General features: G+C 37.6%; 1 protein-coding gene across 1 annotated transcript; it reads right to left on the bottom strand.

Annotated features, from left to right (window-relative positions):
• Positions 1-7,243: 7,243 nt before the first annotated feature.
• LOC132143650 (jupiter microtubule associated homolog 2-like) lies at positions 7,244-11,608 on the bottom strand. Its single transcript, XM_059554065.1, has 5 exons — positions 11,407-11,608; positions 10,640-10,797; positions 8,034-8,182; positions 7,704-7,746; positions 7,244-7,583 (listed from the first exon to the last, which is right to left on the bottom strand). The coding sequence occupies exons 1-5, from the start codon at positions 11,460-11,462 to the stop codon at positions 7,351-7,353; spliced, it is 639 nt and encodes a 212-aa protein (XP_059410048.1). The 5' UTR covers positions 11,463-11,608; the 3' UTR covers positions 7,244-7,350.
• Positions 11,609-13,204: the final 1,596 nt, after the last annotated feature.

Below are 13,204 nucleotides of genomic sequence, written 5' to 3'. Positions count from 1 at the left end.
ACAGATTGCATCATGTTGCTCTCTAGCCCCCACGCGTCTTCACATGGGATTGCAATGAACGCACCTTTATTAAAAAAGAAACTGTACATTTTAATAAAATTCCTGTGAAGATTTTGCAAAAATGTTTGCATTTCTGTACTGATTCTTGAACAAAACTTATAAAACTATCACAACCATATATATATATATATATATATATATATATATATATATATATATATATATATATATATATACACACTCACCTAAAGGATTATTAGGAACACCTGTTCAATTTCTCATTAATGCAATTATCTAATCAACCAATCACATGGCAGTTGCTTCAATGCATTTAGGTGTGTGGTCCTGGTCAAGACAAACTCCTAATTGAGGTAAATCTAAGTTTAGAAAAATGTGATACAAGAGGAGTAGACAAATGGTTCTTTGAAAATGCAGATTGGGAGAAATTTAGGAGTATAAGTGAACAAGAAATGAAAAACATTAAAGTTAAAGAAGGGATTGATGAGGTTAATAATGATATTTGTAATGCTATATTGATATCAGCAAGTCAGTCTATTCCAAGGAAAGGAGGTAGGAAAAAAAAGAAGATTGTGCCATGGTGGACAAAAGAGTGTGATAAGGTAATTAAATCTCGAAATAAAGCTTTTAAAATGTTAAAAAAGAATCATAGTTTTCAGAACTTCATTGAATATAAAAAGATGCAAGCAAATGTTAGGAGAATCGTAAAAAATACAAAAAAAAAGACTATTGGAGGAGGTTTTGTAATACAGTGGGAAGGGAAACTGAAATTGGGCAAGTATGGAATATGATAAAAAGAATGAATGGGATAAAAAGAGAATTTGGGTATCCAGTATTAAAAGATGGTGATACAATAGCAATAAAAGATGAAGAGAAAGCAGAAATGCTTGCAAAAAGTTTTGTTAAAATACATAAATCAGATAATAGTAGTAAGGAGGGTAAAAGAGGAAGGGAAAGGACATTGGAACAGTTTAAAGACTTAATACAGAATGAGGAATTTAATAATGAACAATTAAATATGATATTTACAAAGGCAGAGTTAAATCGAGCTCTTAGAAAAACCAAGAATTCAGCTCCAGGTATAGATCAGATTTGCTATTTAATGCTAAGACATCTCAGTGTAGTATCTAAGGAAGTTTTATTAAATGTGTACAATAAATCATGGGAAGAAGGAAAATTACCACAAAGGTGGAAGGAGGCGGTGATAGTACCAATACGTAAACTGGGGAAGGATAGTACAAATCCAGGAAATTATAGACCTATTGCGTTGACATCTAATATTTGTAAAATAATGGAAAAAATGGTGAATGAAAGGTTAACGTATCATGTAGAAATGAATAAATTCTTATCCAAATATCAGAGTGGTTTTAGGAGAGGGAGAAATACAATAGATCCGGCGGTGTGTTTAGAACATGAGATAAGAAAAGCACAAATAAATAGAGAAAGTGTAGTGGCTGTCTTTTTCAACATAGAGAAAGCTTATGACATGATGTGGAAAGAAGGGTTGTTAATTAAACTGTATAAGTTAGGTATCAAAAGTCAAATGTTTAGATGGATCAAGGATTTTTTATCAGACAGAACACTAAAAGTGAGAATAGGAAACAGTTATTCAGAAAAATTCACAATTGAAAATGGTACTCCACAAGGAAGTATAATAAGTCCTTTATTATTTTCCATTATGATAAATGATGTGTTTGAAGATTTGGATAATGGGCTGGGCCTCTCACTCTTCGCTGATGATGGGGCAATCTGGAAAAGGGGAAGGAATATTGATTTTATTGTGAAAAAATTACAGGAGGCTATTACAATAGTTGAAGAATGGTCATATAAATGGGGTTTTAAATTCTCAGTTGATAAAACAAAAATAATGTTGTTTACAAGGAAGAAAGTGGGAAGTGAGGTGAAACTAAAATTATATAATCAAGAACTGGAAAGAGTAAAATATTTTAAGTTTTTGGGGATATGGTTTGATGAAAGAGTTACGTGGGCGGTGCATATTCAGAATATAAATAAATGTAAGAAAATAACAAATACAATGAGATGTTTAGTTGGTAGTGAGTGGGGAGCAGATAGGATGGCATTAAAGGCCATGTATAATGGATTGATTAGATCTGTGTTAGATTATGGCTGTGTGGTTTATGGATCAGCTGCAGAAACATCTCTTAAAAAGTTAGATAATATACAGAATCAGGTATTTAGACTATGTACAGGAGCTATAAAAACTACTCCAATTACAGCGCTACAGGTGGAAATGGGGGAAATGTCTTTGGAAATGAGAAGGGTACAGCTATCATTGAATTAATGGGTTAATTTACAAGGCCATAGTCAAGAGCATCCTACACTAGACACGTTAAAGCCATGTTGGGAGAAAGAGAGGAGGAAAACTAAAAGTTTTGGATGGACTGTGATACAGAAAGCCACAGAACTTAAAATTAATCAATTAAATGTTAGTCCTACTGTTCCATTACCAGTAATAAAACTTTGGGTACTTTCAGATGCTATAGTTGATTTTACATTGTTAGAACAGAGAAACAAGGGTGAGGAATGTAATTCATATAATGTACAGACATATATTAATGAGTACTACAGTTATGTTCAGATATACACAGATGCATCAAAGAGTTCAGACAACAAGATAGGAGTAGCATTTACTGTCCCAGAGTTTCATTTATCAATAAGGAAAAGGATCAGTGATGAGCTAACTGTTTATACAGGGGAAATGGTTGCATTATTATTAGCAATACAGTGGATAGAAGAAATAAGACCTGTGAAATCAGTTATATGTTCAGACTCATGTTCATCATTGGCTAGTTTACAATACAGTCATTCAGAAAGTAGACCAGATATTTTAATGGAGATAATGCAAACAATATACAGAATTCAAATGATGGGGATTACAGTAGTATTTTTGTGGGTGCCTGCACATGTTGGTGTCCAAGGAAATGAAATTGCAGATAAAGAAGCAAAAGAAGCAGTTAAAAACAATGACATTAATTTAATTGTTAATTTAAGTAAGAATGAAATAAAGAGTATTATCAAGAAGAGACTAAAGGAAAGGTGGCAAAAACAGTGGGGCAAGGAGAAAAAAGGTCGGTGGTTCTATAGAATTCAAAGGAAAGTGGGAGAGATGAGAATTGCAGGGAAAAACAGGAGAGAAGAAATTGTAATATCAAGGATGAGATTTGGACACACAAGATTAAATAGTACACTTTATAAAATGGGTAAACATGATACGGGAAGATGTGATTATTGTGGGCAAGAGGAAACAGTAGAGCATGTTTTAATGCATTGTCAGAAATATGAGAATGAAAGAAGGTTGTTAATTCATAATTTAAAAAAAATAAAAATGCAATTTATATAAGTATATTCTGCAAAATAACTCGAGAAATGAGTGTTATAATTTTATTCTTCAGTTTCTTGTGGAATCTAATCTGTGGGAGAGAATTAAAAAAAAAAAAAAAAAAAAAAAAGTCATCTTGATCCACACTCCATACCAGTTGGTGGCTTAAAATACACCATTGTGTTCTGTGTCAACCGCCAATAAAATCCAAGAAGAAGAAGAAGAAGACAAACTCCTGAACTCCAAACTGAATGTCAGAATGGGAAAGAAAGGTGATTTAAGCAATTTTGAGCGTGGCATGGTTGTTGGTGCCAGACGGGCCGGTCTGAGTATTTCACAATCTGCTCAGTTACTGGGATTTTCACGCACAACTATTTCTAGGGTTTACAAAGAATGGTGTGAAAAGGGAAAAACATCCAGTAAGTGGCCGTCCTGTGGGTGAAAATGCCTTGTTGATGCCAGAGGTCAGAGGAGAATGGGCCGACTGATTCAAGCTGATAGAAGAGCAACTTTGACTGAAATAACCACTCATTACAACAGAGGTATGCAGCAAAGCATTTGTGAAGCCACAACATGCACAACCGTGAGGCGGATGGGCTACAACAGCAGAAGACCCCACCGGGTACCACTCATCTCCACTACAAATAGGAAAAAGAGGCTACAATTTGCACGAGCTCACCAAAATTGGACAGTTGAAGACTGGAAAAATGTTGCCTGGTCTGATGAGTCTCGATTTCTGTTGAGACATTCAGATGGTAGAGTCCTCCTTTGGCATAAACAGAATGAGAACATGGATCCATCATGCCTTGTTACCACTGTGCAGGCTGGTGGTGGCGGTGTAATGGTGTGAGGGAAGTTTTCTTGGCACACTTTAGGCCCCTTAGTGCAAATTGGGCATGGTTTAAATGCCACGGCCTACCTGAGCATTGTTTCTGACCATGTCCATCCCTTTATGACCACCATGTACCCATCCTCTGATGGCTACTTCCAGCAGGATAATGCACCATGTCACAAAGCTCGAATCATTTCAAATTGGTTTCTTGAACATGACAATGAGTTCACTGTACTAAAATGGCCCCCACAGTCACCAGATCTCAACCCAACAGAGCATCTTTGGGATGTGGTGGAACGGGATTTTCGTGCCGTGGATGTGCATCCCACAAATCTCTATCAACTGCAAGATGCTGTCCTATCAATATGGGCCAACATTTCTAAAGAATGCTTTCAGCACCTTGTTGAATCAATGCCACGTAGAATTAAGGCAGTTCTGAAGGCGAAAGGGGGTCAAACACAGTATTAGAATGGTGTTCCTAATGATCCTTTAGGTGAGTATATATATATATATATATAGTACAGACCAAAAGTTTGGACACACCTTCTCATTCAAAGAGTTTTCTTTATTTTCATGACTATGAATTAACACATGTGGAATTATATATGGAGTTATATACATAACAAAAAAAGTGTGAAACAACTGAAAATATTTCATATTGTAAAATGATATAAATGGGGTTGGGACCATCAGTTGTGTTGTGCAGAAGTCAGGTGGATACACAGCTGATAGTCCTACTGAATAGACTGTTTGAATTTGTATTATGGCAAGAAAAAAGCAGCTAAGTACAGGAAAAAGAGTGGCCATCATTACTTTAAGAAATGAAGGTCAGTCAGTCCGAAAAATTGGGAAAACTTTGAAAGTGTCCTCAAGTGCAGTCACAAAAACCATCAAGCGCTACAAAGAAACTGGCTCACATGCGGACCGCCCCAGGAAAGGAAGACCAAGAGTCACCTCTGCTGCGGAAGATAAGTTCATCCGAGTCACCAGCCTCAGAAATCGCAGGTTAACAGCAGCTCAGATTAGAGACCAGGTCAATGGCACACGGAGTTCTAGCAGCAGACACATCTCTAGAACAACTGTTAAGAGGAGACCGTGTGAATCAGGCCTTCATGGTAGAATATCTGCTAGGAAACCACTGCTAAAGAAAGGCAACAAGCAGAAGAGACTTGTTTGGGCTAAAGAACACAAGGAATGGACATTAGACCAGTGGAAATCTTTGTGCGATGCAGAAAAGGTGAACGGATGAACTCTACATGCCTGGTTCCCACCGTGAAGCATGGAGGAGGAGGTGTGATGGTGTGGGGGTGCTTTGCTGGTGACACTGTTGGGGATTTACTCAAAATTGAAGGCATACTGAACCAGCATGGCTACCACAGCATCTTGCAGCGGCATGCTATATCATCCGGTTTGCGTTTAGTTGGACCATCATTTATTTTTCAACAGGACAATGACCCCAAACACACCTCCAGGCTGTGTAAGGGCTATTTGACCAAGAAGGAGAGTGATGGGGTGCTGCGCCAGATGACATGGCCTCCACAGTCACTGGACCTGAACCCAATCGAGATGGTTTAGGGGTGAGCTGGACCGCAGACTGAAGGCAAAAGGGCCAACAAGTGCTAAGCATCTCTGGGAACTCCTTCAAGACTGTTGGAAGACCATTTCAGGTGACTACCTCTTGAAGCTCATCAAGAGAATGCCAAGAGTGTGCAAAGCAGTAATCAAAGCAAAAGGTGGCTACTTTGAAGAACCTACAATATGACATATTTTCAGTTGTTTCGCACTTTTTTGTTATGTATATAATTCCACATGTGTTAATTCATAGTTTTGATGCCTTCAGTGTGACTCTACAATTTTCATAGTCATGAAAATAAAGAAAACTCTTTGAATGAGAAGGTGTGTCCAAACCTTTGATCTGTACTGTATATATACACACACTTTACATAGCAAGTATAAATTAATTTTCTATCTGTGACAAATTAGGCAAAGACTTTGCCCAAAAATATGAATCAAAATTAATTCAGTGTTACATAAACCAGTTCAGTTGTGATTATCTAGTTTGTACTCAAGAATCATGGACACCTCTTACCTGAAAAAAAATAAATAAATAAATAAAAATAGAGACACACCGAAGCACATCCACACAAGTAACTTTTCAAATGCAGATTTCTGTTATTTTATTTCTAGCAACATGGTAAAACCTCCTTATATTATCATCATGGAAAAAAAAATAAGCAATACAAAACGGCATACAAATGACCAATACAGAGATGTATTGTTTGAATCAGGCCTCTGTGACATCATCGCAGACATTGCCAAGCAACCACTGAAGTATTTTGGGCAGGAACGGCACCGGTGTGTGTGTGTGTGTGTGGGCATTTCCCACATTACACATACTCACAGACGTGTCATATTTGACCTTCCAACTGCCATGTAAAGAATAAAGCAGATGGCTAATGGGAGAAAAGGCCAAATACAACAGAAGTATTAAAGAATGAATGTTGCAGCAACTCTTTTCAAGTACAGAATCAGACGATTCTCAGAGTTTAAGGGTCTCTGGTTACATTCAAATGCATGCAAGAACATTTTAATAGAGTGATATGTTAAAGATGCCCGATTGTACATATTCTACTCATTGTCATACACGTGTGCTTTGGCGATCATCAGTTACAAAAACTGTGTTTGGTTAACCATCTAATCTACTACTTACATATGACTTTCTTACTCAAATTTTTTAAAATCACCTTATTGCACAAAAGAAATTGTCATCAGAACAAATCCACTGGTTTTCAAAAGGAAGATCTGAATACACTGATACTGAAGAGTTTGCTTTGGCGATCAACAGTGGTACCAGATGAACACTGCATAGACTGCTCTGAGATTCATGAGGCAAACTTGTATTTAATACATCAGCAAACAGAGAACATAATCGTATAGAGGAACAACCGTCAATGCAAACCATTTGAAAGGAAACATAACCATCCAGTTTTTGGAGCGACAGCAACAGTGATTCTAAGTAGATGGACATGAAAAATGCAAGTGAGGAATGAAATTTTTTCTTGCAGGAAAAACAACAAAATAATGAGAAAGGATAAGTTTTAGTACAAAAAAAAAGGGTTAAAAGCAGATGGAAGGAAGGAAGTGACAGTGATGGCTATGGCTAATAGAAAACCACACTGGACTTTCCTCCCGGTGGGTTGAGCACTTTGTTGTGAGAGCGAGGGCGGGGTCCGAGGCGTGGCTCATGGTCCTTTTCTGTTGGTTGCTGTGTGGCTGCCTCAGACTTCTGATTGGCTGCGGGTGCAGGGGCCGCTGGCTCTTTTTCAGGTGTTGGTTGAGGGGGCACTGGCTCCGCCTTCACTTCCTCAACTACAGTCATCTTAGGCACTGGGGCTGCAAGAGAGAGAGAAACAGTGGGAAAGGGAACTGCTAGCCAATAATAAACACTGAGGTGAAACAAACTGGGGCATGAAGAACATGACTAATGTTTAGTAAATAACAGGTTTGCTTTACCTGGTGGATCTGGAGTAGCAGGTACACCCACACTTAAATTGTCCTACAGAGAATAAAAGGGCATTAGACTTGTAATGGGTGGACATTCAAATTTTTGGAGTGGGAAGCGTAATAAAAAATTATGAGTTTGCATAGAGTCACATGCACTCCCATTTAAAAGTTTAGAATTGGTACATTTTTAAACATTTAAGAAAAAGCTCACCAAGGTTGCATTTGTTTGATGATAAAGAAAAAAGTGAAATTTTAAAATTACTTTCTCTTTAATATATTTTAAAATGCAAGTTATTACTCTGATGGCAAAGCTGTTAAAGGCTAATAGGTTTGCTCTACCTTTGGTTTGTTGGGATGTTGACTCTTCACAGAAGGTGGGGTCGACTCTGCTCCCCCAAAGATGTTACTGGCTGCTCCACCAGGAGGAACTGGCTTGCTCTGAGTCGAAGGAGCCCCTGGCTCCCCAAATATTCCACTGCTCTTTCCACCTGAGACAATAACAGAAACATAAATCAGAGTTTGAGATACATCAATTCTAGTAAACATGATGAATATTCCTAAAACTTCACAAATACATACATTCTTAGACCTTTATAGAGAGTAAATTTAGCAAGCAGTCAAAATGCAGATCAAAGGTTCCTTTTGTAGCTGCTTAAATTTTAGAGCAAGATGGAATTTTCTTATTTAAGGGAGAGCAGTTTTTATTGCAAACAATCAGACAAAAAGACAACCATCTATGCAAGACAATTCATCAGCTTTGCAGCACTGATACTTTAATGTCATTAAGATCATTATAATTTTTATTATTTTATGCTTTCATATGAAGCTCTGGAAAATAAATATTTGATAAATTTTTCTCAAGTCAGCATCTCCACATGTATGGCAGCCGCTCCATCCAAGTGTCTGTTGAATTCCAATATCCTTAAAATTTCAAAGGCAGCAGTTCATAAGAACAAGGTCAAACTTGGTCAACTCCTTAACTCTAATGTCACCTAACAACCGTAGGGTGACATCAAGTGACCTACAAAAAGAAATGGCAGCAGCTGGGGTGAAGTTCAGTGAGATGATGGCTCGAAACAGGCTTCGAGGGCAAAGTCAGAAAAAAGCACTTCAACAAAGAGAAACACAGCTGAGGTTGCAAAAATCCTTGGACCGCTTTGCCAAACAGCTGGTCATCCAATGGTTAGACAGAGACATGGGGAGTCCTACAAGCCACCCACAGTGAAATTTGGTGGAGGATTGGTGATTATCTTCTTCAGCAAAGCTTGAATTAGGCACGTTGGTCTTTGTGAAGGGTACATGAATCAAGCCACGTACAAGGTTGTCCTGGAAGAAAAACTTGCTTCTTTCCGCTCTAACAATGTTCCTCAACTCTGAGGATTGGTGTTTCTAGTGGGATAATGCTCCATGTCACATGGCCAGGTCAAAAAAAGCTGTGGATGGAGGACCGCCAGGTAGTGCTACATGATAAAAAAAAATTAAATAAAATCGCATGTGACTGTCATGCGCATCTAGTCAGTAAAGCTGGTTCTGTGATTAATAAATCTCCATCACCTGGTGAAGCTACAAGCTATGCAATAATCGCGTTCATATTCACAGATGAATCGTATTCAATTATAAACGTGATACTGCATAGCTTGTCAGTGAACTATGGCTCGGTGTAGAAAATACTGCTCCATCTGAAAGCAGGTGATGGAGATTTACTACTAATCACAGAACCGGCTTGACTGACGAGATGTGCATGACAATCACATGCAATTTTATCATGTAACCCTACCACCAGATCAAGACCCTGTCACGGCCAACCCAATCTCCAGACCTGAAACACCTTTTAAGTCAACCAACAGTAATGTGAAAGACTGGTAGAGTGCATGCCAAGATGCATGAAAGCTGCGATTGAAAATCAGGGTCATAATTGGGTCAATATTGATTTCTGAACACTTAAAACATTAGCATTGTGCAGTTTAAAAATAAATATGAACTTGTTTACCCTGCATTAAATGAGGTATGAAAACACTGCATCTTTTTTGTTATTATGACCAGTTGTCATTTTTCATAAGTCAATGCTGTCAAAATGTTTATTTGAATTTGGGAGAAAATGTTCACTTCACCGAAATCCATGAACTAAACTGAAATAAAGCTATAAAAGGCAGACAAAAATGCATACATATATCTATATCTATCTACCTATCTATCTATCTGCATTTTTGTCTGCCTTTATAGCTTTATTTCAGTTTAGTTTAATTTTAGTACATCAAGTTTTTCTAATTATTTTATTTCATTTAAAATAAGTTTATGGTTTTAGTAGTTATAGTAGCAACAAGCGTTACAATTTTTTTTTAACATAAATACAATAAAATAAACACCACACAAAATGAAAATTACATAAGTTAAGATTAAAATACAAGAGGTTTTAGATTTGCAGGAGATACAAATTCTGAAAACATTTTTTTTTTTTTTAAATCTTATTAAACAATTATGGCCAATTATAAAACACCACACATGTGAGTGAAGGAAAAAAACCAAGAGACTTTGTCAGCACCTGCTCCCTCAGGGCAAAGCGTGCAAACAGCATGAAATATTATTACTATTCAAACAGAAGAGGAATACTTAACCCAGAACTTAAAGCCTCAAACTTGGAGCACTTTAAACTAGAGATCATTACTTGGCCTGTAACAGAGCTCATTTAACTTTCTCTAGATGTCGAAATTCATCAGTTTGGTCTGTGTATGATCTCACAAAGTTAACTGGCTACTTAGATAGACTGAGGTAGAGGTTTTAATGTTGCTTTTAGTGACACGATAACATGCAAAGTGCCCCTGTTTGCATAGTGGAAGAGAGAGAGTCTCGAACACTGTTAAACTAAGTAACAGTGTGGTGATGGTTTTCACTCAGTGCAAGAGGCCCCAAGCAGAAAAAAAAAACTGTCTCTGCTGAAAGCTCACCTGGGGGATTGGACCGTTTGGGACTCTCATGGGCCCCCGTGGATTCTTGAGGAGAGAAAATAGAGGAGGACATTTTGTTTGGTCGTCTGGAGGCAGAAGTGTCTTCTTCATAACCACCAAAGAGATTGCTTGAACCTCCACCCGGAGGTCTTAGTACCCTACAGACAATATACAGATATGTGCATGAATTCATGCGAATATTACACATTAGGTTTCATTACTGAAATGTATAGATGAATAAAATGACCTAAAATACAGCACCGCCCCATCAGTAAGGAGGAACATCGCAACTGCACTTATAAGTTTAGGCGGTAAGGCTTTAATGGGCCACCAAGTTGTACCTAACGCCAAAAGCTGAATTTCATTAATATCTAGTGGATTTATTTACTAAAGTTAAAGCCCTGCACTAGAAACAAAACTAAAACCTGCGGCACACTTCCGTTTTCTATCAACAACACTATAAGGAAATGCCGAAAACGGCTAACAACTCATATTACCTTAACCACATTGAAATCAGTTTGTAATATCATATTTGAACATCACACACTTCACGGCACTTTATTCATACAGTTAAATCCGGTACTTTGACCTCACAATGTAAATATAAAACAAGGTTTGCCGCTTAACTAATAAGAGTTAGCATGTAACGTAAGCGCTTAGCCATGTTACAGTTCCTCTCTCGTGATCGCGGATTCAGATAAACACATGTAAATGTCAACACAAAACCAACTACAAACACCGGTTTGCTCCAGATGAACTCCAAGTACCTTGAACTCGGTTTGCCACTACTATCAAGTCCCTGAAACACATTTGTTGTAGTCATGGTTGCTTGTCTCGACGTGACCCAGTAACAACTTCTTCTTCAACAGCCCTCACTGCAGAAAGCGTCCTGCCACACCGCCAAACTGAACACTAGTGTGCAAAAAAAAAACCGTCTGTCTGACCCACCACGCCCAGGAAGGCTTGGACAGCTCACACGCATTGAGGGCAGAACTGCCAATATGATTATGTGACTGGCTCTGTTAGAAATCAGTCTGATTGAAGTATAATTCTATTGGCTGTGAGGTTAATCTGGCCAACAGAGTGTGTAGAGTCGGACGGTGATTGGTTAACTTGACTGCAACATCTTAACAAACTACGAGAATTGAGCCAATAAGTTATTTGATTTGTTTATTCGGTGTGATTTTGTTTAAGTCTCTTTTGTTTATGGTCCAATGAATGCACTTTTTTATTTTTTTATTTCTTGTAGGCGTTTTGTTTATGAATGTCTCAGTTTGTGAGGACTTAAAGTTGTACTTATGTTAGACTATTGTTTTGTTAATGTTGCAATACAAAAAATAATGAAAAATGATCAAATATGAAAAATAATTATATGGAGAAAATATATATATATATTTTTTTTTTAGTTATGATAAATTGCGATAAAAAAAATAAAACAAGGCACGTGTTTTTAATTATAGTTATATGTGTATTTGTTGGTATAAATTTATCAGATAAGACAAGAAGATTCTATCATGATGTACAATCTTGTGCTTTGTATGTTCTTGTTAAAAAAATAATATATGTATATATGCATACACGTTATAAAATATTTATTACATTCCATATAATACATGGCAGTAGCTGTAGATATAAGAAAGTAACGTTTTAAAGTACATTTATTTTGGTAACAAAACATTACGCTTATGTTTCTTCGCGTCTCCGTCGGTCTTTGTTCATTTTGGGTGGGACCGTTATTTTAAAACATTTGCCAGTTTAATGAAATTACGCTTGGCGGACGTAAGTGTTGATTGGCTGCTTTGTAAAGACGCCCCTTCTGTCATTGGTTACTGACTGAATCACTCACCCGTCAATCATTTTACACACGCGGTGACGTAAGTGCTATTGACCAATCAGAGCATTTGTTTTTGAGTTGTGGTAGGCGTGTCTAACAGCCGAGGAAAACAGGAAGGGATGCAGTTCTCAGTGGATCTCCAGCTACCCCTCTGCTCTGGCTTTTCTGGATACCGTGGAGTTTCTCAAGGCCAAAAATAAACCTCCTAAGCAGGTACAGAGCTTGTAAGTTTATTGTTTTGCCAAGACGTAAGTATTTATTACACATCTGAGCTGATTATATGACTTCAGCAGAAACGACACGGTAACTGTTTATAGCTAGCAAGTTAGCGAAGCGACTCTCTCAACTGACTCACTGTGCTGCTGGCGAGGTACCAGTTGTTGCATTCACTTATGGTGTAATCAGACTAACAGGCCCTCGGGGATGCATTATAGTATGCCTCCAAAACACGTTTAAGCTTTTTGTGGGCTGAGTATAGCATCTACAATCAAGCAGTCACCCACTGACAATGTGTCTAACAGTTGACAGCTTCTCAAAACTAACCCCAAGATTAGATTTAGGATTGCTAAATCACCTGGATTCACTGTCAAACAGTAGCCACAATTGATCATGTGACACTAAATCATGTCACGGTATCTCGAGCTGTGTATTCTCATCTATCACTGATGGTGCTCAGTCTACTGAGGTTATTTATCTGATAATGCAGAGCTTCATGCTGTTTAGCTCGTTAC

Source organism: Carassius carassius, chromosome 1 (genome assembly GCF_963082965.1).
Source record: "Carassius carassius chromosome 1, fCarCar2.1, whole genome shotgun sequence".
NCBI classification, from domain to species: Eukaryota; Metazoa; Chordata; class Actinopteri; order Cypriniformes; family Cyprinidae; genus Carassius; species Carassius carassius.
This window is presented reverse-complemented; position numbering and strand designations above follow the sequence as displayed.

Excerpts from the sequence above, each read along its gene's own strand:
- LOC132143650 (XM_059554065.1), bottom strand. The coding sequence starts at position 11,462 with ATGACTACAACAAATGTGTTTCAGGGACTTGATAGTAGTGGCAAACCG. Across the intron at positions 10,798-11,406 it reads AGTGGCAAACCGAGTTCAAG|GGTACTAAGACCTCCGGGTG; the intron begins GTACTTGGAGTT and ends TATTGTCTGTAG. Across the intron at positions 8,183-10,639 it reads CAAACGGTCCAATCCCCCAG|GTGGAAAGAGCAGTGGAATA; the intron begins GTGAGCTTTCAG and ends TTATTGTCTCAG.